The sequence below is a fragment of the Nomascus leucogenys genome, chromosome 17 (assembly GCF_006542625.1).
Source record: "Nomascus leucogenys isolate Asia chromosome 17, Asia_NLE_v1, whole genome shotgun sequence".
Lineage (NCBI taxonomy): Eukaryota > Metazoa > Chordata > Mammalia > Primates > Hylobatidae > Nomascus > Nomascus leucogenys.
The window spans coordinates 2,514,046-2,539,307 of record NC_044397.1 but is presented as its reverse complement, the minus strand read 5'-3'; the positions used below and the strand labels follow the sequence as shown (position 1 = coordinate 2,539,307).

General features: G+C 37.8%; 1 protein-coding gene across 1 annotated transcript in view; it reads right to left on the bottom strand.

Moving 5' to 3' along the window:
* Positions 1 to 25,262, bottom strand: part of DNAH8 (dynein axonemal heavy chain 8) — a 317,387-nt gene that overhangs the window by 92,339 nt on the left and 199,786 nt on the right. The window contains exons 67-77 of the mRNA XM_030796747.1: positions 23,777 to 23,880; positions 22,360 to 22,536; positions 20,327 to 20,494; positions 19,590 to 19,805; positions 16,219 to 16,356; positions 14,268 to 14,395; positions 13,278 to 13,449; positions 11,241 to 11,396; positions 7,790 to 7,945; positions 5,191 to 5,373; positions 1,507 to 1,612 (exon numbers count right to left, since the gene is read on the bottom strand). Coding sequence (XP_030652607.1) covers positions 1,507 to 1,612; positions 5,191 to 5,373; positions 7,790 to 7,945; positions 11,241 to 11,396; positions 13,278 to 13,449; positions 14,268 to 14,395; positions 16,219 to 16,356; positions 19,590 to 19,805; positions 20,327 to 20,494; positions 22,360 to 22,536; positions 23,777 to 23,880 — 1,704 coding nt within the window. The remainder of the gene's footprint in view (positions 1 to 1,506; positions 1,613 to 5,190; positions 5,374 to 7,789; positions 7,946 to 11,240; positions 11,397 to 13,277; positions 13,450 to 14,267; positions 14,396 to 16,218; positions 16,357 to 19,589; positions 19,806 to 20,326; positions 20,495 to 22,359; positions 22,537 to 23,776; positions 23,881 to 25,262) is intronic.

Genomic DNA, 25,262 nt, shown 5'->3' with positions numbered 1-25,262 from the left:
ACAGGCCCCTGTGTGTGATGTTCCCCTCCCTGTGTCCATGTGTTCTTATAGTTCAACTCCCACTTATGAGTGAGAACATGCGGTGTTTGGTTTTCTATTCTTATGTTACTTTGCTGAGGATGATGGTTTCCAGTTTCATCCATGTCCCTGCAAAGGACATGAACACATCCTTTTTTAAAATTATTGTTTTTAATGGAAATAGTGCATGTTTATGACAATGAATTTGTTTTTTAATTAAAATCTAAGGAAAGACACCTTGGATGTACTGAGCTAACAGTCCCCATATCTGCGAACAGTCCCCATATCTGCGAACAGCAGCACTCTGGCCTACCCTAGAGTTCTGGATGGCAGATAAGTGCTGCAGGAAGGGCTGTGTTACTCCAACAGGCATGCTGTCTACTGTGGAAGTCCAAATTGGGATTAACCTCAAGGAAACAGGTCTGGATCCAGCACACTCTTGGCTAGACTAGGGGAGCAGCCCTCAGCTCTGCTTGCTATATTTTTAATGCCCAGGGGTATCCCAAATGGCTGGGAGGAGTCACTGGACCAAGAAACAGACAACTTCACTAGCGGGAGCAGTGCGAGTAGGCAGATAAAAGGACTTTTCACTAAGCTCATCATAAAGGTACAGTACTTCTGGAAGGTCGGACTTGTTTAAATAACATCCCGGGATTAAGGTGCAGTTGTAAAGTATTCATTCACTTCTAATAAGGTAGTAGAATTCAGGTTGCTGTGATTTGTCTGCTACAGAACAATATGATGTTTGTTGATTTTATTTTCTTTGGATAAAATTTTCTTTTTATATATTGCAGAGAGAGTACATTCTCAAATTGAGGTGTGGCATGATGATTTGGCTGCCCAGAGGAGAACCTATCTTTTCCATCTAAAGTGGGAGGTCAAGCCAAGTAGAGGGTAACCTGGGGCTTTGGTACCCAAGCTCTTCTGACATGGATTACATGTGTCATAACCCATTGCAGTAACTGCATTTCAATGCCAAATAAAAGAGTCAATCTGAAAAAAAATAGATTGAGTTTCACCATGTTGGCCCAGCTGGTCTCAAACTCCTGACCTCAGGTGATCCGTCCACCTTGGTCTCCCAAAGGGCTGGGATTACAGGCGTGAGCCACCGCGCCTGGCTTGGGAGACAGAGCGAGACTCTGTCTCAAAAAAAAGAAAAAATATATTGAGCATATTAGTTTCTTTGGGGCAAGCAAATTAACCTATAATGAGTTATCTAGCTCTATCAGGAGCCCTTATTTTTCTCAGGAGAAAGCAATTATATCAAGAAAATTGTGTTATTCTCAGATGCTCAGTCTCTACTTGCTAATTCAAAAATCAGATTCTATGCCGTCCCTCTTTAATGTCTAGATGGAAATTGCCTTGCTTGTTTTTGCATTGATAACATGACTATTTCCTAACATCTATAGTCATGAGGGCATTGAAAAGAGTGTAAATGAAATCCTTATTCAGAATCCATTATTTCATTACTTCTTAATAACACAATACCTTTTGTAGCACTTAATTTATAGAGGAGGTTATCTTCAAGTTCTTTCATCTTCCGCTTATTAAAAGTAACATCCTCCAAAAGTTTAACCCTCTCAGCCTCTAACTCCTGTCATTAAAAAACAAAAAATAACATTGGAACTATAATTACCAGTTATTATAGTAAACCCAACTCACTAGTGTTTATTAACAATTTTGAAAGTTTAAAGCAAAGTACCTTTTGGATGGCAGAAGAAATTACTATCATTAGCCAAATCTATCTATCCATATTTTTGTTTCTGTGGAAATTTTTTTTAAATTATGCCCACTGTCATTAAGGTTCCACAGCACTTATACTGGCAGGCACTAGACAATTCTGCTAAATAATTTTGCCCAATTATCCCAAGCTCTCTTGCCAGCTTTAAGTTTATAAATAGCATGTCCCGTTCTCTTGGCCCTGTTCCCACACTGCTTCTGTAAGAAATGCTATCTGCAGTCAGAACAAGTAGAAACAAAAAGGCAATAATACCAAGAAACCAAGGGGCTACCCAGATTAAATGTGAGCTCTTGGCCTGGTTCCTATGGGAGCACCAGGTACCTGGTTTGGCACAGCCAGTTGCCAACACAAACCCATTTTCCATTTTATTTGTATCTCCTTCTACAGAGGGCAAACCTGAATGTTTACAGGGTATTGTTTTCTTACATAAAAAATGATATATTTTTAAAATTATATTTTGAAAAAATTTCAAGCATTCAAAAAGTTGCAAGCCTAGTACAAGGAACTTTATACAGCCTTCACTTAGATTCACCAAATCACATTGTGCTTTATCACTATATCTCTGTAGAATACATAATGTTGTCATTATCGTTATTGTTATTATTATTAGTATTATTATTATTGCTGAATCACTCGTGTATGTCATGTCCCTTTACCCCTAAACACTTTAGCGAATCTCTGAAGAACCAGGTCATTCTCTTACATAAGCATAGTCCAATATTCAAATTCAGGAAATTTAACACTGATACTGATGTGTCAGTATCACTGATACTCTCACTAAACATAGAGTCTACATTGAAATCTCAATAATCTCAATAATATTCTTTACAACATTTTTCTTCTGATTTTATACAGAATCACATGTTGCACGTAGAATTATGTTAAAAGAAGGTGTTTTAAAACTTATTTGGGAAGGTTTCTGGGAAAATTGCTTCAGAAATTTCATCATTTTCAGAAAGTCTTCCTGAACCAGTCAATCAAAAGCCATGGCACAGCCTTTATCTGTACATCTAATATAGTTTGTTTTGGGTTTTTTTGTGGTTTTTTTCTGTGCGTGTTGTTTTGTTTTGTTTTGAGACGGAGTCTCCCTCTGACACCCAGGCTAGAATACAGTGGCATGATCTTGGCTCACTGCAACCTCTGCTGCCCAGGTTCAAGCAATTCTCTTGTCTCAGCCTCCCGAGCAGCTGGGACTACAGGTGTGCACCACCACGCCCAGCTAATTTTTGTATTTCTAGTAGAGGCGGGGTTTCACCGTGTTGGCCAGGCTGGTCTCAAACTCTTGACCTCAGGTGATCCACCTACCTCAGCCTCCCAAAGTGCTAGGAATACAGGGGTGAGCCACCACGCCTGGCCTCTAATATAGTTTGTATCACAATCTATCAGTAGATTATTTCCCTCCAACTACGGTTTGTGCATCTAGAAAACAGATACATAAGCTTTCCTATTCATTTTTGTGTTATTGACAGTACTTATCTTGAGGCTTTGTAGAGAAGAAACTCAACCCAATAAATATTTGTCAAACTGAAATGTGCTGAATTGAGTCCAATTTCTTTATTTTATATTTGGAAAAGCCAAGGACCCAGAAATATGAACTCTGAATAACAAGGGTATTAGGCCGGTCTCTGCCAGTAACTAGCTTTGTGTTAAAACAGCCTAATATCCTTGTCCTCCAACTCCAAGACTAGTGTTATTGCCATTGTACTTGCAGGGTGGCAGGATTTGATGTGGCGATGAAGAGCATTGCTGTATTTACAGGGAAATAACCAGTTAGTCATTTTCATTAAAATGGTCACCCCTGGGTGGCAGTGTAGGAATACATGGTCAAAATGAAATCATATTAGCTTCCTTTTCTGGATATGTTAAAACAGATATCATAGCACAGTGGACTCCTGCTAAACTTCATAGTAGGACCTGTAAAGCTTATCTAGGAGGCTTGGCAGGCTGCAAAGTCCATGTGCTGTTATAGACGAAAACCCTTATTTTCTTTGGTCTCCATTTGCTCATCTGTAAAAATGTGGGTGTAATAGTAGGATTGTTAGGAGGGTTAAATATAATGTTTAGAATATCTCCTCCATATTAAATGTGCATTTTTTTCTCCAGCAAGGTTGCTATGAGCATCTTAGCACATCTCTTGAAGAGGAAGCTAGGGAATAAGAAGAGTGGGTGTGGGGAACCCTGGGGACCTTTAGATAGTGGAGTTGCTTGACTTCTGGAGGTTAGTGCAGCCTGCATGGGGGATCTAGACCAGCGAGGAATCATCTCAAAATAAACCCACAGCGCCAATTAGACCACAAGGGACTGTCAACAGTTAACAGCATGTGATCCTAAGAGGTGATAGGAACAGTGAATTGCCGGGCCAGGGCCATCTCTGCCTGGCTGTGGAAGAGGAACAGGTTCCCTTCCTGGACTGCATAAGCCCCAGGTTTGTTGGAAACCAAGATCAAACAACTAAGAGAGTCAAAGCTGAGACTGTGCCCTTTTCACTCCACCAGACCAGCCACCTTTCAAGGGCCTGTGCCTGTGGTGAACGGTCTATGAGAAAGGTATAGGATGTTGCCTATAGAGTCTACTTCTTCGGTGTCTGTGTCATTTCCCTCTCCCTTCTTGGATGTCTCTCCTGTGTTTGGGACGCTGGATTCACATCTCCTCTTTTCCCTCCTCTGTCTGTTTTCCTCCCTTGTCATTCTTTTTCTCACCCATCCACTTCATGCCTTGCTGCTCTTATTATTTCTAACCTTGCCTTTGTCTTGAATCTTTAATTCTAAAATTACTTTATCATATTTTATGCAAATGTGCTTTATAATGCAGATACTTAAAATTATATTTTTATGCAATTATATTTTATGCATAAAACTTAATGTTTTCTGAGCTTCAACTTAAAAATTAGTTTAATCTTGTATCAGTCTCTTAAAATCTTCCAGTCCTAAGTTGTTCTTCGTTTTATTAGAACCCTCAGACATAATTTCCCTGCATTAGTGCAGGGAAATTTAATTAAAAATAAAGGTATGGCTCCCTATATCATTAGATTATTGGATTGTAGTAGTTGAAACTATTACGGTGGAAAGAAGAGCCATTCAGAGCAATTTCTTTTTCTCTCTATCATTGTTTTATTGATGTTTTCAGGTGTCCCCAAGACAAGGACTATAGATATGAGAGTCAGTACATCTACAAGTTTAAAGACAGAAGTAGAAAGAGAGGAGTGTGCGGGTGTGTGTGTATGTGTGTGTGTTGGTGTGTGTATGTGTGTGTGTGAGGCTGGATGAGAAGATGAGTTACATGATTTCTTGACAGGAATTAAGGCTGCAAAGGAAAACAAGGATAAATATGGTTTTTAAAATTTTTTTTCTTTTTCACATACTTAGCAATTTCTCAATACATTTTAAGCATGTATTATAAGCAGAAATTCTTTACCTTGAGAGAGAGATTACCTGTTTCTCTGTTAGAATGACTCTCCTTAGTAACTGATTCTCAAGTCCTTTCATAGTGACAGTGAAATCAATGACTGACGTTTTAGCATTAATCTCTGGGGTAAAGTCAGGGTTTGGTAACTTCGTAGTAATGTAAAGTTTAAATGTATCCATGATATCACATTCCTTATCACCGACTTTCACCTACATAAATTCACATATTAAAAACAGCTTAAAGGATGGGGAAATGAACTTGACTTCAATTTAGAAAAGAATTTACCTGTCAGTGCTGTGAAGCTTGAATAAATTGGGAAGAAAAGTTATAAAATTTTAATCACTGATCTTAAATAATAAAGTCTATTCAATTTAGAATAATTTAGAATTGTAGTCCTGCCTGGCGATGTTTTTAGCAATGATACCAAGCAAATCAAATGAAACAGTTATCCAAAACAAACGGTGAATAAAGGAAAACTTAGACACATCTAAGATTTGACTTTAACATTTTAGCAAGTACTTATCACTCCCATCAATTGTTTGTAGTACAGGAGCTGCTATTTTTTTCCCCAGTTAAGAAAATTGTTTCCTACTGTGGAAATTTGCTGTGTTTATAGGAAATTTTGTTTTTTGAATTTCATAGGTATATCTGAAGCATATTTGACAACAGAAAAAGTTAATGTAATTTTCAAAGGAAAAACGCCAACTTTTTTCTAAAAGGTAACATTTATCTTCAACACTACTATTTGCAGCATGTTGAAAACACAATTGGTTTTTGCTATCTAAAAATCAGGTGGCAATCATAGAATTTTTAAATGACTTAAATCTCTGGTTAATCTTAATTCTGCCCGTGACCGAAAACATCACTAAGGCCACCATCACATTCTAAGGTATTATGCCTTCACATTGCAGATAAAAATCTAGGATCTTTTAAGACCTTCAGGAATAGAGATTCTGTAACCTCCTTTGGCTTATTAAATATGCCATATAAGATAAGCCAGACACAGATAAACACTGTATGATCTCACATGTGAAATCTAAAACAGTCAAACTCATAGAAGCAGAGAATAGAACAGTGGTTGCCAGAGGGACAGGGGATGGGAGAAATGGGGAGATGTTGGTCAAAGAGTACAAACTTTCAGTTATAAGATGAACAAGTTTCAGGTATCTAAGGTACAGCATGTGTGGTGATGGATGTGTTAATTGATTGTGGTAATCATTATACAATGTATATGTATACCAAATCATCACATTGTACAGTTTAAATATATATGATCTTTACTTGTGGATTAAACCTTTTTAAATGCAGTTCAAAATTGTGGATGAGTCCATAATATCCAAGCAGGTCACCAAAATTTTGTTCTTAGCTTCTTTTTATGAAAAAGTGAAATTCTACCCTCTAATCTTTTTTTTTTTTTTTTTTTTTTTTTTTTTTTTTTTTTTTTTTGAGACGGAGTCTCGCTCTGTCGCCCAGGCTGGAGTGCAGTGGCGCAATCTCGGCTCACTGCAAGCTCCGCCTCCCGGGTTCACGCCATTCTCCTGCCTCAGCCTCTCCGAGTAGCTGGGACTACAGGCGCCCGCCACCACACCCGGCTAATTTTTTTTTGTATTTTTAGTAGAGACGGGGTTTCACCGTGGTCTCGATCTCCTGACCTCATGATCCGCCCGCCTCGGCCTCCCAAAGTGCTGGGATTACAAGCATGAGCCACCGTGCCCGGCCCCCTCTAATCTCATAGAATGATGCTAACCTTCAGAACACTAACTGCGTTTTATTTATTTTTCTCCCTATAAACTCATAAAGTCTTAAGTATATATTGGATGCTCCATAAACCTCTGCTGAATGAATTTTTTTAAATGTGGCATATAAAAGATTTTCACATTATGAAGAAAATTTTTCTGAATAAATCTGTCTTTGTTTAATGAGAAAATATTCGTTTTTTACTTATTCACTGATACTCATGAAATTAAGTTGTCCAAAGTGAAAAACACCCAATCAGAAATGCTGTTATAAAACTTAAGAAGCCTAAAGGTAGAGAATAACACGAATTAAAAATGAAACACTTATACATACTGAAAACAATTCATCACCAACAATTGAGAACAATATTCCATAGCTTCCAACAAAGTCAGTGAGTTTACACTGAAAATAAAGAGATAAATGACAAAATCAATAGACTTTATTAAAATGTCATTTTCTCCAGGGAAGAAATCCAGGTTATTTTGTAAAAATGTATATATATAAGGCTTGCAAAACCTATATCTAGAGTTGCTTAAACATATATATATTGTGTGTTGCACTAACATATTAAGACCAGACAATGTGTTTCCTTAATGTTATTTCGTTTTAGCTAAACGACCACTCTAATCAAAATATTGCCCCCACCTCAGAAATGTTTATATGCTATAAAAAATAAAAGGAAACACTGAAGTATCAGTTTGGAAATAGTTTATTTCCAATACCAAATACTACTGCCTAAAGGAAATTGCATTTGCTGCTATGCTCAAAAAGATAAGTAGATGTCACCATTGTTCTTTTCGTTCTCTTTCTTAATTTTTTTTCTTTTTCTTTCTTTCTTTTTTTTTTTTTTTTTTTTTTTTTTTTTTTTTTTTTTTTTACGAAGCTCACCTTGAAAGTGGTGCCAGACTTAATAAAATTCTTTTCTAATACATTATCCAAGGCTGGATCCAGCTCTTCACGAATGTCCTCAATGAGAAGAGGTCGGCCCAAGGAAAGGCTGTCCTCCAAGTGTGTGCGAAAATATTTATGGTTCAGAGATGTCACCTAAACAGAAAGAACTCATTGGTCTATCAGTGTTACAAAGAATGTGCCCATCACTAAGGGAAACCAAGAGATTTGTTGGACACGTAACCGAGAATTTTAAGGGCAATATAGGAAGACTTACTTAAAAAAATTAAAGTAACACACAAAAATTAATTTCTAAAACTTGCTGAGTCATGATTTTGTTGAATGGGGTCTGGATGTGTAATGGGGTCTCTCTGATCCAAAGAGGAAGATCAAGGGGCATTGAGCAGATGGAATGTCAGAGTTCTGCTCCTGACAGATGGAGGAGAATAGTCAAGGATTAATCCCTTCAAACTTACATAGCTATAATCTCTCAGAGAAAGCAAAGCAACTTGCACATCTGGATATTCATTTATTTTCTCAGGACCCCTATGAGATGAGTAAGTGATAAAAAGTAAACATAAGAATGTCAGAAATGATAATATTGAGTCGCACCAAGGGTCTATCCATGTATTCTGTCTCCTATTGGCACTGGGAAGAATTTAACACTTTCCATTAAGTCAACCTAAAAGACTAGACATTCACTTTATATATGCTTATATTTTTTTAAAACTACAATTCTGAATTCCTGGTTGGGTCTTCCGTGTTTAGATTAATGCATTTGTTATTAGTTAAAATAGACACACTGTAGTTGTTGATCTCTGAATGAGCCAATTGGATTTGAACCCTTACTTCGCCTAGGATCCCTCCTGCTGCCTAACTGTGAAGATTCCCAAAGGCTCATTTCTCAACTCTTTGTATCCTATCTTCTGAATTCAACTAATGCCTTACGCTATTGTGGGTGCAGACCATAAGATGCAAGGAAGAATCCACTGGGACAACAGGTGATTAGGAGAATGGAATTAAATATGTATCTCTCAATTACTATGATAAAAAGAAGATATGGAATAGAACAATTAAATCAGCCTACTTTTGTCCTGTTTTGATTAAAAAAGAAATAACTAAAAAAAATTCTGCACATGAAGGAAGTCGTTTCCCTGGATGAATAGCTTTCTTTATACAAATAATGTGCTGTAAAGACCTTTCTATAAGTTAATAAGGTAAAAGAATCTAAACGAAGAACTTTAACGAACTTAATAAACAAGGTGAAGAAAAGCACCAGTAAGACTAAATTTGCTTATATCCTGCTTTATTTCTCAAGGGATAAATTCTATTTTTGTGATTTCTTTCCCAAGTAAGGAGATAATTATCTTCAGTCATCTTCAATGTCTTTCAGAAACTTGAAATAATATTTTGGAATCCTAATTTCAGGTTTATTTCACTGGATTTTTCTTGTGAAACACTATGTGGTAGCCCCCACCAGAGCCTGGTTCACCTGCACAAAGACTGGTATTGGGTCTTTACAAGGTGACCAGTGAATTCCTGATAGAGACGCTTGGTAAATACATTCTCTTTCCACAAGTCAGAGCTGTAGGTCCTGGAGATGGCATTGAAGGTAGCCTTGGCAAAGCTGCCAAGGTTGACCACAGCCCTGGGCATATAAACCATGCTTTGTTTTTCATTTGCATTTGTTTGTACATGTGCTTATCCACATAAGAAAATAATGTTGTCTGAGTAAGGAGAATACAATTCAGTCTATTTCCATCCCAGCAGTGGATGGTTTTTAAAATAAAGAAGAGTCTCGGGCATATTTCTGTTCCTTCCACAAGAAGGTTCCTGGGACTGGGTTGCATCAGAAAGGACATTAGTGAAGACTATCAGTAAATTTAATTCTGAAATGGAGAGATAAAGCTAAGATCAGAAAAAATAGCAGCATTCATGGCCAAGTGATACAGGAGCATGCATTGAGCTAAGGATGTCCAGGCAAGGTTCCAAGAATAAGATGAGCAGGAAGATTGAAAGCCAGGGGAGCCAAGGGGAATGGGGCCAGGGACAAGTTATAGTTGACCTGGCTGCAGAAACTAAGAACAGAAGTGTTCTGGTATACCACATTTGTGCACCCCTGAAAATGTGGCTCCTAAGAAGCTTCGTGGAAGTGGACACTATTTCTTTTAACTCTTCTCTTCTATTTACATTGCCTGGTCCATTCTAGGATTTCTCTGGGTTTTCTTAGTAAACATAGACTGATGTATCGTGTTCTGCAGTATTGATGAGGTGGGGTATTAAGGTGTGCTTCCCAGCACTGGGCTGTATCCACTTGCATGAAAAGCACTGATCTCAGGAGGAAATCTTTCAATAATTTCACCACTTTGTTATGGCTTTTTGTAAAAAGAAACTCTTTATCTAACTAAGGAAGATCCCTCCCAGTTTGCTGGAAATTTGATCATGAATGGGCATTGAATTTTACCAAGTGCTTTTTTTCATATTCATCAAGATGACCACATTATTTTCCTGGTTCTTTTTTTCTATAATGATGACACACTTTGATTAATTCACTTAAATTCAATAAATATCAGAATTCCTACTTAAAAAGAGCAGTGCAGAACATGTAAAGATGAATAAAACTTGGCCAAAAAGGAGTTCATGGTACAATAGAAATAAAAGATAAATGTGCAAAGAACAATAATTTAAGTCAGATTCTAAGTCCACAACAGAAGTGCAAACAAGACATTGTGAGGATTCAGGACAGGCTTTATTGAGCTCGGGACACAGAAAAGTCTTGATGGAGGTAGTGGTGGATGTTGACTTTGAAGAATATCTGAGATTTTTATCTGGGATATAAGTGGAGGTAGAGAAAGACATTTTGGTTAGTAGAAATAGTATAAGCAAAAATATGGGGATGGGGGTTTAGAGCACTGGGAACAGTGTCTAGAAAACACTGAATATCCCACATTGGTAGCTGAATTAAAATATCAATAGTAACAGAATCCCTAAGGGAGTCACGAATGTTGGAATCCTGCCCTTGTCTACCCTCACCTTCAAATTAACACCTTATTAGATGCAAGCACCAAAGCCGGACTCAGTAAGCTACGTAGTACCAAGAGCCTGAGAAAGGTTGGCATGAATGGTCTTGAGCTGAGGGATCACAATGTTCTATTTGCCACTTTCCTATAGCCCCAAACCCAAGGCCCGGAACAAAAGCCAGATTCAACATTAGCAAAAGCAATGGAGTCAGGGAAATGTACAAAGAGAGGGGGAGGGAGGATCCAAAGAGAGTACAAAAGAGAGAAAAGAATCAGAGCTGTTGCCCCAAATTGCTGTTACAAAACTCAAGAGTGTGAATTAGCAAACATTTGTCATGGAGATGACAACTTTATGACTGCAGATTCAATCGAAATTTTGAAAAAGTTTCATGATTTCAAGATTACTTTCCCCTGCACCAAATGCTACATACCTGCAAATCATTTTGTTTTTCCTTTGATTTAATCCAAGTTTTGCCTTGAGTTTGTGGGTCTATGAGGAGTGGGTATCTGGTGGCCTTTGTCACAATAATGCCATTCTGAATTGAGAGATCATCTCCTGGTAATCCCTGTAGCCCCCACTCACCAATCTGAACAACAGGAAATGGATATCACCATTCAAAGGAGAACAGGAATGCTCTCATTAGTAATTAAAAGTACCGTAAAGTAAAATAATTTAAAATGTGGACATTATTTTCCTTTGAGACTATGCAACTTGTACTTCGAAAAAGGCAAACTTGTAAATGTGAACCAAATAACATTCACATTAAAAAAAACAAATTTATTATCTAATGAATCCCTTCTTTAATTACCCAAGACAAGGTTTATCCTTTTGCATTGTATTTTCATATTTAGGGGAATCACAGTAAGTTGATTGCATAATAAACCTGATTTGGGGTTAATGGAGATAGTGAATATAATGAGATATCAGAGAAGAAGGTAAGTCCCAGGCAATTAGCCCGACAGCTTCCTCTTCCGGCCCTTTGGTTCTGCCCACATGGTGTATGGGTGATTGCATAGCTGGAGATAAATGAGATGAGTTATTATATTGGCAGGAGCTCATCAATGACACTTTTGTGAATATTTCCTTCTCCAAATTTAGAGGGGATTGCCAGCCTCCCACCACGTGATCAATAAAATCACCGGGACAGGCGCAGTGGTTCATGCCTATAATCCCAGCATTTTGGGAGTCCGGGAGGCTCACTTGAGCCCAGGAATTTGAGGCTGCAGTGAGCCATGATCACACCACTGCACTTCAGTCTGGGCTACAGAGCAAGACTTTGTCTCTAAAAAAATAAAGTAAAATAAAATAAAATAAAATATAATAATCGGAGATCCAATGAGCCAACCAGCCTCCACCTTTGTTAAATTATCCCAGGACCCCCAAAGGCCATAATTAATAAAGAATATTCTGGCCCACTTTGCTTCACTAGTGCCCAATGCATCTCCAACACATAATCTATTCCCTGCAAGGGTGAATTCAACAATGTTCAAATTGGAAAAGATTAGTTTTTAACTTTTAAATACAGATAACATGAAATTAATAGCTTGGCATCCCCTAAGGAAACAGCAACTGGAGAGCAGATTTGCAAATCAGAAAAGCAACTCATGAATACAAATTGCCTGGAAAGCATTTATTACCACAGAAGCTCTGCAAGATATACTGGAAATTGACAGTGGCATCAAATTCCCAGCAAGGAAGGTTAGTATGAAGGGACTTGCTATTACTTAGGGTCACCGGAACACGCTATTGTGTTATGTTATTAGACACTAAAAAAGATAGCAAATAATGAAAATAAGGTTAATACCAGCACAGATCATGCCTACATTTGCCTAAAATGTTTGAAAGAGAGTACAACTTCACAGGAGTGGTGTAAATAATGAAGAGTTATAAGAAGCGCCCAGTATTAGCAAGCCGGTATCTCTCAAATGATCTTTCAGTTCATAGCAATACGATTGGTCTTAATTTGGAAGCAAGATTACTTAAAATGCAAAGAAACGTTTATACCACAAAGAAAATTATTTTAGAAAAAACTCTTAAGCACTTTCAAAATAATCTTTCCAGTTAAAGAAAAAATTCAATGAACCTGGGTTTCTTTTCTTTTTTTTTCTTTTTTTTTTTTTTGAGATAGAGTTTCTCTCTCTCTCGTTGCCCAGGCTGGAGTGCAATGGCGTGATCTTGGAACCATCACCTCCCCGGTTGAAGCGATTCTCCTGCCTCAGCCTCCTGAGTAGCTGGGATTACAGGCACCCGCCATCACACCCGGCTAACTTCTGTATTTTTAGTAGAGACGGGGATTTCACCATGTTGGTCAGGCTGGTCTTGAACTCCTGACCTCATGATCTGCCCTCCTCGGCCTTCCAAAGTGCTGGGATTACAGGCGTGAGCCACCGAGCCCAGCCAGGTTTCTTAGTAAGTATGAAATAAAGTGAGATTGAAATTCAAATAATATTGGGAAAGTAAAACTTACAGTTGGAGGATCCACCAACATTGAAATAAGATTCAGGTTTTCTGTGAAAGGAATTTTCCGTGCTCTCAACTCCATTTCCCATTGATCTTTAAGCAAATAGTTCCTAAATATCTGATTGAAAGGACCGAGGTAGGAAAGGAATCCCGTGCACAGCAGAATATCACCTACAAGTCTGTGAAGAAAAAACACACAGCCCCCTCCCCAAAGTGAGTCACCTGACATTAAGTTGTTTGAGAGGTCACAGTTTTGCTCTGTTACTGGGTGAAATCCTTCTTTGCCCCTGCTTAATGCTTGGTAGCCAGGCATGGAAAAGACCGTGCAAAGTGGAACCCTAAACCCAAAAGTGGGTAGAAGTGGCCACATGTGGGGTGGTCAGGAAGCAAGAAAGAAGGCTTCCTCCTGAAGCCTACAGGTCCTGAGCCTTGATACTGTGAGGAAAGTATCTTCCCCCATCCTGTGCCTTGCTCTTGTTCGGATTTCAGTTTTGTGTTAAACCATTTTTTCTTTCCCCTCCCTTTTTATTTATTTATTTATTTATTTTTTATTTTTTTGCCATTTTCTTGCTCCTCTCTCATTCCCCTCTCTTTTAAGTTTTCTAAGGACACCAATAGACACCAGCAGAAGACAGCCTTGCATTTACGACAAACCATTGATCCACACTTTCAAAATCATTGAGGTGAAGCATAGAGAACCGGAGTGAGCATCTGGATGACTCTGGCAAATCCAAACAATATCAAAAGCACTCTCATACTGAAAACCCACAGTGCTGAACCACAGCTGAGATGTAAAATATTTCACAAAATCTTCTTCGCCCTCTATAGTACTTCACCTGAGAGTGCATGATTTAAGTTGTAAGCACTGTCATAGATGATGGAATTCAGAGATGAACACGTGGAAATGAAGGAGAAAAGCATTTCACCATGGAAATGGACTTTATGTTCCCTAATGCCACAAAGAAAGAGTGATTATGAAGAAGACCCAGACTCCCACCTATTAATCTGAGCTTTGAATTCTTTACTTTGCTGGGTCCACCGGACTTTTTCTCCACTCAGCCCATCGATGAGAGTGGAGGCGGCCTGCATCTTTTTCCGGCACGTATCAGCGTCATTAAGCAAATCCTGCAGCCATAATGGGAGAATGTCTCAAAAAACTTTTCTAAGGGCTTAACACAAACATCCATTATATTCACACATAAAAATACATGGGGGAATTTCTTACTTTGCAAAATAATATAACCTAAAAATACAGTGTGCATTGAAACTTCACATATTAAAATTTGATCATTCATAATATAGTGATTTTACCTTACGAAATTTCAAGGAAATCAATTTTGAAAGAATCCAAATCACATAATTTATCTTTTAATCAGATAAGTTAAAATAGTATTTCTAGGCTGGGCGCGGTGGCTCACGCTTGTAATCCCAGCACTTTGGGAGGCCGAGGCGGGCGGATCACGAGGTCAGGAGATCGAGACCACGGTGAAACCCGGTCTCTACTAAAAATACAAAAAAATTAGCCGGGCGTGGTGGCGGGCGCCTGTAGTCCCAGCTACTCGGAGAGGCTGAGGCAGAAGAATGGCGTGAACCTGGAAGGCAGAGCTTGCAGTGAGCCGAGATTGTGCCACTGCACTCCAGCCTGGGCGACAGAGCGAGACTCCGTCTCAAAAAAAAAAAAAAATAATATTTCTATTGAATATTTTCAAAACAGAATCAAATCAATAAGATTTGCCATTTTGATGTCTTGGATGCAGTAATAATCCTAAGTTCTTTGCCATTTACTAAGTACTTTCTCCTGGAAAAATCCTAGACAACCGTAGCATGCAGCAGCCGGCTTGTATCAACTCATAAGAGCCAACTGTTAAATTTTTAGAGTATATGTGAGCTGGTGCTAAACACAGCCTTTATTAAAAATTAAACTATGTAAGCTTACAATTATTAAAAGCAAAAGTAATAAATAACAAAAGCTTACTTCCTAATTATTTAAATGTTAACATTATCTATGCTTTTGAGGTTAAGACCGTTGTATCTGGATGGTGGAAATAGTATGCGATGGTGTACTGCCATGCACCTTTTCCCAAATCTGTGCTCAGCGATGTTACATTGGTAGTTTAAAATTGCCAGTGATGGGAGTATTTACACCACAGAAATCAGCAAATATTACAAATCCGGGCTTTCCTCTCCCCACACGGCACAATAGATTGTTAAACGTTTACCAGACCACCACTGCTTACAACCTATCCCAAGAGGTTATATTAGGATCCCCATTTTACAAACAGAGGTAGGTAGATTGCCCCTGTGAGGCCTCTGAGCCAAAGCTAAGCCATCATATCCCCTGTGACCTGCACGTACACATCCAGATGGCAGGTTCCTGCCTTAACTGATGACATTCCACCACAAAAGAAGTGAAAATGGCCTATTCCTGCCTTAACTGATGACATTACCTTGTGAAATTCCTTTTCCTGCCTCATCCTGGCTCAAAAGCTCCCCCACTGAGCACCTTGTGACCCCCACCCCTGCCCGCCAGAGAACAACCCCCTTTGACTGTAATTTTCCTTTACTTACCCAAATCCTATAAAACTATCTCCCTTCGCTGACTCTCTTTTCGGACTCAGCCCGCCTGCACCCAGGTGAAATAAACAGCCTTGTTGCTCACACAAAGCCTGTTGGGTGGTCTCTTCACACGGACGCGCGTGAAAGCCCCAAACTACACAATTAACAAATGTCTGAACTGCATCTCAAACCCAGTTTTCTAACCCTCAAATCAGTGACGGTACAGCTTGATCAGTGAAAACACAAAAAATAATTTTGAGCACCAAAGATCCAAAACAGGCATGCTGGCCAGTATTTTTTCATCACAACCATTCGCCTGATTTCCAAATATAGCATGCTCTTGTATAAAGTGTCAGTACACCGTTTTGGGGATTTTTTATATTTAATCTCACCATTTTCTCATTCATTGCTGCATCAAATTTTGCCTGTACTTTATCCAGCTCAGCTTGCTTCTCATCCAGCAGGGCTTGTGCCTTCCCTAACTCAGCATTAGCAACTGCTAACCGGCCTTCCTGCTTGGCCAGGTTGGCCTGAAAAGAAGAAGACGTGGTTAGTGTATTAGCTGCACGAAACAGTCATGATTGTAATTGGTAGATAACACAAATCACATGATTTCTGCACTAGACGGGACTTTCAAGCTCATCTGTTTCAGTGTCTTCAGCTGGGAAAGCAAAGAGTCTTGGAGGGTATTTCATTACTTTTAAATTTTTAATTACTGGCCAGGTGTGGTGGCTCATGCCTATAATCCCAGAACTTTGGGAGCCTGAGGATCACCTGAGCCCAGTTCAAGACCAGCCTAGGCAAAATAGTGAGATCTTGTTTCTACGGAAAATAGAAAAACTAGCTAGGCATGGTGGCATGCACCTGTAGTCCAAGCTACTCTGGAGGCTGAAGCAGGAGGATCCCTTGGGCCCCAGAGGTTGAGCCTGCAGTGAGCTGTGATCACAACACTGCACTCCAGCCTGGGCGACAGAGTGAGACCCTGTCTCAAAAAAAATTTTTTTAATTATTAATGTTCAGTAAGAAAACATGGAAAATGCAGCAATGTATAGAAAGGAGAACAAAAGTTACCCCAATATTTCTCAGACATAACCTGTGAGTATTGTGTTAGGAAGTTGGTAATCGGCATTTTGATTTTTTTCATTTCATTTCATTTTATGGAGGTCCCAAGTCCATCATGAACATTAGTTATGTGACTGCATGATATTCTACGTGTTGGATGTATCATAATTAACCTTTTTCCTATTCATATACATTTCTCCACCCACCCATTTTTAGTTATTACAAATAATGTTGTGATAAATACTATTGGATATGTACACATTTAGGATTGTTACTTTGGTAACAATCCAATTTCAAAGATTCTGCAAGTGAAATTACTGTAACAGTAGTTTTTCATATTTTTCTAAGTCCTACAATGTGGTAATGATCTGCTTCTTGTAAATTTAAAATAATCAGTAAAATAATCTAGGCCCAAAGCCTTCTGGGGTAAAAGTTCTTTGATCCCTTTCTTATTTTCATTCTCAATATTTATTTGAATTTAGCTCCTTTTCCCATAAAACTTTTATTTCATTTAGATTTTCTAATATATTGACATATAACTGTGTAATATTTGCAGCCTGGCACAGTGGCTCACACCTATAATCCTGGGAGCAGTTTGGGAGGCTGAGGTAGGAGGACTGCTTAAGCCTAGTAATTCAAGGCTACAGTAAGCTATGATTACACCACTGCACTCCAGCCTGGGAGCCAGAATGAAACCCTATCTCTTAAAAAACAATTGCTTTATAATTATTTAAATCTTCACATCTAGAATTATAAGGATTTATCTTTCTATTTTCATTTGTTTTCATTTTCCTCTTGATTAGATTTTCCAGGAATATTTCTTACAGTTTTGTTTTTGCAAAGCATAGGTTCTTAGATTTGCTCATTAATTCTGCTGCTTTTCTCTTCTCTGATTTTTAATGTTTTTTTTTTTGCCTCTATTCTGCTTTCCTTAAATTTCGTGTGTGTGTATGCTTATGAGTGAGTATATACTTTAACTCTTCAGTGGAATGTTTAGTTTCTTTGATGTATGTAAGGGCTAAGAATGTACCATTTTGACCATATCACAGAATCTTTGATAACTCGCTTATTTTCCTCATTTCCTAATTAGGAATGACTGACTTCTTTTTAATGTAAACTTTGCAATATTATTGCTTATAATCGGAGAATGAGACCCCAGGATTTTTTGCTTTTGGGAATTTAATCAAGGTCCTCTTTTACTATTGAATATAATTAATTCTTATAAATGTTTCTTGTACTCTAGAAATAATTTCATGTTCTTTGTTTATGTTGAAGAAAGTTCAATGTAGTTATTCAGCCTGAAAAATAGTATCATGTAAAATTTCTGTATAATTACTAATTTATGCCTAGTCAGGACTGCCTCTAAAATTTACAGGGCCCAGTGCACAATGAAAAATGTGGGGCCCCTTGTTAAAAAAAATTAAGAATCTGAAGAAGGCAACAGCAGAGTATTAACACAAGGCCCTGTGTGCACACCCAAGAAGCTGGCCCTATGCCTACCAGGGGTAGACACAATCTCAAATTACAATGTTATTTTTGTTAATTTGATAGCATGTGCCACAATCTCAAATTACAGTATTATATTTGTTAATTTCCACTGAAAATACTAATGGATTTGGTTTATATAATCAGATGCTATTTTATTTATTGCATAACACATTATTTTAATTGTCTTCACTATGGATCATAATTTTTACCAACAAAGAATAGTTCTTTCCTGATGTGTGTGTGTTTTCTTTTTTTTCTTGAATTCTACATTTATTGTAAGATTTCTCCCTTGGTATCTTTTTGTTGGGGTGTTTTTTTTTATATTTTTCCTATCATTTCTCTTTGTTAAAACTTTTTATTTTAAATTGACTTTCTATTTTTCTCAAAGTTCCTCATGCACAGGTTTTAAAGGAGGCAGCCATTTCTCTAAGGCTTATGAAAAACAGTAACTCCCTGCCCACCGACTCATCATTATCCATTCCACAGAGCAACCACTTATAATACTTTTAGCTTTGTGGGGGTGGGGGATTGGGATGGGGCCCTAGAGGCAGTGTGTATCTATCTGAGTGATACATTTCATGAATCCTTGCACTCCTAAGAATCTCATTCTGTTCCCTCATCCATGAAGACCAGCTTTGCCCACTACTGAGTGCCTGGACTCCGGCATTTTCCTCCTCAAAACTCTGCATATGTTTTTTCATTATCTTCTAGTATTTAGGGTTGTGGGAAATCTATAACATGTTGATTTGTCTTTTGTAAACAACCTTTTAGGTTTTGTTTGATTGCTTCTTAGATTGCATTTAAGGTTATCCTTCTGTCTTTGAAATTTAAAACATTTCTAGGTGTCAAACCTAATTTTTATAAGTTTTGTTTGAAATACAGTAATCAAATTCAACCTCCAAACCTAATCTCCAAACTTCAAAGAAATGGCAAGTTTTTCTTCTTATGATAGCTTGATTATTATTCCCAAGAAATTCATTTCCTGTGTAAGTTACCACATTGGTTTCAGTCATTTGCCTGCATTGTCAAGAAACATGTAACAGATATAAAAAGAAGGAGAAATTTTGACAGGACATAGAGAAAAAAGACAAATTTGGTAACAGGGACATCTACCTTTATTAGTCTAAACTACGCATTGTCTTTTAATAGCAGTAATATTGATGATTGATTTTATGAAACATTGATTTACTGAGAGAAGGAAGGAAACTTTTACCTTCAGAGGCAACACTTCTCTATTGATGCCATAAAATATTGCCATAGCAAGTGTCCAAGACAGGAGACCAGCCACATTCCCACAGACTTTTTTGGCACTTTCAAAAGTATAATCATCCATATTAAAATATGGCTGTAGTAATTCAACAGTCTCTTCATTTATAGTGTCCTTAGGGAACTGCTGAAGGCTCCACAGGAATCCCGTTGCACTCATCAACTGAAAAATAGTATTATAACCTGTAAGTTCTGGAAGAAAATAAATACTTTCTTCCTGAGTTAATATGTACTTCTAAATTGAATTTTCTCAAAGAAGTAACAGTTGATTTGATCTAAATATACAAACTGAGACTATTGGGAGTAGCCAACCTAAATCTGTAAATCACAAATTGTCTTCTGGATTCCATGTGGAAAGAGTAAAGAAAAAAGCTGTGTAAGTTTTCTTTCTGGTAAGTGCATCTGAATGCCACCAACCACACAAGCCCCTTTTTGAAGACTGGGCTGGGTTGACACCAAGGCTGTGCCAATACTAGCCACCAGTTCTGGACAGATGTCATAAAAAGAAGGTATTCGGCTTTAAAATCTATCCCTCTTTACATTTGAGGTGATGCAGTTTAAGATAAACTTTTCAATATGCAATGATCAATTATTGTCTGCCAGTTTGTCTGGTCTATATTCAGTGTCCTGGGCTGAGGACGCCCGATGCAGCTCATAGGATTGACAAAGATAGATTTTACTTACCTTTAATGACTCTCCCCATGATGGCTTGCAGCAAGGTTTTTCTGGATCCATAGTAACAGGGTCAATTTTCTTTTGAAATAGTAACAGAACACAGTCCATGATTCTCATAATAAGATGTGGTGGTTTTGCAAGTTTCCTGACTGTGGCAATATCATTTGGCTTGATAGTCTATATTTGGGATTAGGGATCAATATTTTGTTTGTTGAGTGGTATTAATAGTTACATGGAAATCTAATACTTTTAAATAATTAAGATAGAAAACTTTAAAACATATTTTCTCTCCAGTTCCAAGATTTTTGCTTAGTGGCTCTTTCATTGTTATTTTGGTATTTCTTTTGTTTATTTGTATGTATTCTTTTTTTCCCTGTTGCTCCCAATGAATTGCTTTAAAATATCACTATCAGACATTGCCATCATAGACCTCTGTTAATAAGTCCCATTGATATGTAACATTTAGATAACTTGCATCTTCAAAGCACAGGGTCTATATTATTTGTGGATATTAAGAGAGGATACAAAGCCCTAAATATCAGAAACCTCACCTTCAGCCTTCATTGTGAGGGCTTCCCTGTCTATGGCAGGAGGGGGAATTAGAAGGAGACAAGAGAAGTTACTGTAATATATGGCTCATAAAAGCATTTTTGAAAATTTCTATCCGTTGGCTGGGTTTGGATTAAGACATTGCCTGACCATCAAGGCAAGGACTGGGAGACCATATGATCAATAACATGTTCTAAGACGCCTTTGGTTCGGTGGTCTCTCTCTTTTGTACGTTATAGTAAGACCCATAAAGGAAGTGGGGGTGCAGAATGTGTCCTGGTCATTGTGAAAATTTTATTAAATGATTATCATAGATTTATTCATTCATTTAACAATTGCAGGCATTCTCCCATATAAAACAAAGCAAACCAAAATAGTCTTGTTCTCATAACCTCCTGAAAATGGCACAGAAAATACAATTACCCTACATAAGGATTTCTGCTATGACAGAAGCATGTGAGTGACAGGAAAACAAAGGAAGGCCTCAAAGAAAAACTGAAAACTTCCTGGGAGGAGGGAGGTCTGGGCTCAGATTTGAAGAATGACACTAATTAGGCAATGAAAGTTAGGAAAAGCATTCCCGGCAGAGGTGGAGGCACGTTTAAAGGTAACAGACCCTGACCATTCTTCCAGAATCCTATACATTTTTCTGTATGACTGGATCGCATTGTGTGTAGGGACAAAATGACAAGACATAAAGTTCAAGAGATAGACAGGAGCCAGGTCATCAGCAGGAACAGAAGCACTAATATTTATTGAGCACTTTCTATGTGCCTAGCATTTTGTATTAATTACTTTTAATGCTCACATTGATTCTTTAAGGATCAATGAGAAATTATAATCCCCATAGAAACCCAAGAAAGTTAAGTAAATTTACTCCAGATCATCTATATGTACATACATACGTATATGTGTGTGTATTAGCAGTGTGTAAGTATATACATGTGTGTATATATGTGTGTATATATCCACACACATATATATACATGCACATATATGTGTATGTATATGCCTGTGTGCATGTGTGTGTGTGTATTATACATAGACTTTGAATGCAGGTCTGCCTGCCTCCAAAGCTGTGCCCCTTTTGCCTCACAGCTGTGGATGTCTAGCTCAGGACTTTATCCTAAGAGCAGTGGGAACCACAGGAAGATTTTAAAAGGGAGCATGACATAATCTGGAAGGGATGCTGGAGAAACTGAGCAGGCTCTCTGTGTAATCTGAATTTCTCATAGTTTAGGCCACTAATCACTAGCATTATTTCTCAGTTCTCATGGAAGACCAATTTGTGGGATGAAAATAATATAAGAGGTGAGGACTTTAAAAAAAATTAGAACTTAGAAAACTGAATTAACTGACACACTTGTTTCCAGACTCAGAGATTATCAATCACATTAAGAATTCAATTCAGTTTTCTGATGAGTTAATTTCATGTAATGAAACATGATGCCTTCTAGGACTTGTGTTGGAAGGGGTAGCAATGCACTGCTCACATTCAGGGCTGCTTCTGCTTCTTCCAATGCAGGTTTAGCTGCCTCGAGCTTGCTTTCAGCTTTTACTTTTTCACTATCAATTTCATCCACAATTTTTTGGGCTTTGTCTTTTACCTCCTGTACTTCATTTTTAATTTTGGCTGAAGCCTGAGCGCTTACTGTGACTTCTGCTAATACCTGTTAAGTTGAAGAAACACATGAAAGCAAATAGAAACCTTTCAAGCAAAATTCATAGATTTGAATAGTGAGCAAATATTTATTCAACATAATATAAAACACGAATAAGAACAAACTTTTTTCCTATCTAAGTTGTCTATATTTTAAGGTGTATTAAAGTAAATTCCTTTGAGCAGTTCCTCACAGTCTTCCATTTTCAAAGCTTTTCTTAGGCTTAGAATTTATATAAAAATAAACATTTAAAGCTTTCAAAAGAAATAGTATTTTCACTCTACAAATTTCTAGAAAATTAAAACAGTTCAAGTAAGTATCATAAAATAAGGGCAAAAAACCATATTAAGCCTTGTATAATAACAATAAAAGTAGCTAATGTTTATTGAGTGCTTACCATATATGCCAGGACTATGCTTAAGTGCCTCCCCTATGTTAGTTCACTGATTACAGCAACTGGCTAAGGACCAAGACTGAAGTATCTATTCTTAACTGACTCTTGGTGACTGGAAGCTGAAAGTCTGAGACTAGAAGGCTGTATAATAGATAAAAAAGCAGTACATAGGCCGGGCACCGTGGCTCACGCCTGTAATCCCAGCACTTTGGGAGGCCAAGGCAGGCGGATCACAAAGTCAAGAGATTGAGACCATCCTGGCCAACATGGTGAAACCCCGTCTCTACTAAAAATACAAAAATTAGGCAGGAGAATCGCTTGAACCCAGGAGGTGGAGGTTGCAGTAAGCCGAGATCATGCCACTGCACTCCAGCCTGGGCAACAGAGCAAGACTCCATTTCAAAAAAAAAAAAAAAAGAGAGAAAAAGCAGCACACATATATACCTATCTCCTTGAGAGGAGTATGGATTTTTCCTCTTTTTTAAAAAAAAAAAAAAAACACCAACTCTTCCTCGATTTGGGCCATCCCAGAAACCTGGAACATACAGGGACCTTAAAGAGAAGACCAAATATAACTCATAGTCAAGCAGAAATTTCATAAACAGATGAAAAAGAACAAGAGAGACAGACAGAGTGAGAGAAGAAATAATAGTCTTAGGCCAAGTAGCAAAATTAATAGTTCAGGTATATGCTGGTATAAGTTAAACAAAAATGTCTAATGGTCTTTGTGAACACTATCTTACCAGGAATTGTCCATAGGTTTACACCCTGTTTGTTCTTTAGTACCATTTTAAAGAAATGCATTTTAATATGGAAAAATATTTCTCATCAGTGATAAAATAAATGCAAACTCACTTCATCTGCTTTTATGGAAGCCACTGCCAACTCCTTCTCCTTGACCGCAAGATCCTGAGAGAGTTTAGCAACAGATTCACTTGCCTCCATTAGTTTATCAAGACCTTTACAAATACACATATATATACCTTTGCTGAGTATAGGTATATGCCTTCATCAAATATTTATTCAATATTTACTATTTATAAGGCACTGTACATGTAATATAACAAACAAAATATTGTATTTGCAGACAAAAGCTTTAAAAATATACATATCTTAAGAGCAACAATATTGACCATATTTCTGAGTTTCAACAGGAAGGCAAAGAAAATAGCTCTGACTGAAGAATATCATGTAGCTACATTTAAGGGAAAGTCACAGTGTCCTACTGAATAAGATTAGTTTGGCCAAGAAACTTATTTGACAAATGTATGCCCTCTTCAGCTTTGTAAACAGTTTGTAGCTATCATTTTTTGCCTTTGAATCATATTGTAGCTGAGGTGGCAAATGAGATAGAAAATATATTAACATTTTTGTGGTTCTCTTTGCTATAAAAATGAAAATAATGGTGAAAACTTATGTAACGGACTTTGCAACTTTTAGCACTGTAGAGAAAAAGAACTGGTTAACTGAATTGCTCACATTCCAATGGGTTCTAGGTAGTGGGATGTTGGTAAATATTTAAATCTGGGTCACTGGGAGAAGGGGAAGCCCTCATCTGTATATTGTCCAATTTCTGTAGTGTAAACACTCCCACCATGGTTGATTTCAAGCTACCAAAAGATTCTCAGTACCACACTGTTATGTAATATTCCTACCATACAGACAGAAGTAAATATCCTCAAGAACATTGATATAAGAAAATAGAGTAGGCCGGGTGCAGTGGCTCACCCCTGTAATCCCAGCACTTTGGGAAGCCGGGGGGATGGATAACCTGAGGTCAGTTCGAAACCAGCCTGGCCAACATGGCAAAACCCTGTCTCTACTAAAAATACAAAATAAGCTGGGCATGGTGGCGCATGCCTGTAAACCCAGCTACTTGGGCTGAGGCAGGAGAATTCCGTGAACCTGGGAGGCAGAGGTTGCAGTGAACAGAGATCACGCCATTGCACTCCAGCCTAGGCAACAGAGCAAAACTCTGTCTCAAAGAAAAAAAAAAGAGTAAAACTAAGAAGAGATGAGTTTGAGCATTTATTGCCTTTATTTTAAATCCAATTTGTTTAATTGTAAGTATACATGAGTTAATTTTTAATAAAAGTTCTGTTTAACAAGCAGATCACAAAATTCCTAAAAATTCAACATTGTGTTCTCAAAAGCCACTATAAGTTGGCTTCAGCACTCTACTGATCTAAAGCATCATAAAGGAAAGCTGCAAGAAGCTGAATCATGAGAAAACCACAGAAGAAGGCTTCTTTCACAGTCTTCTCTCATAACTATGACTTCACAGACCTTGGCGCTCAGTTACGCTATGTGACCGAGTGGTTTTTGTTTTGTTTTTTTCTTG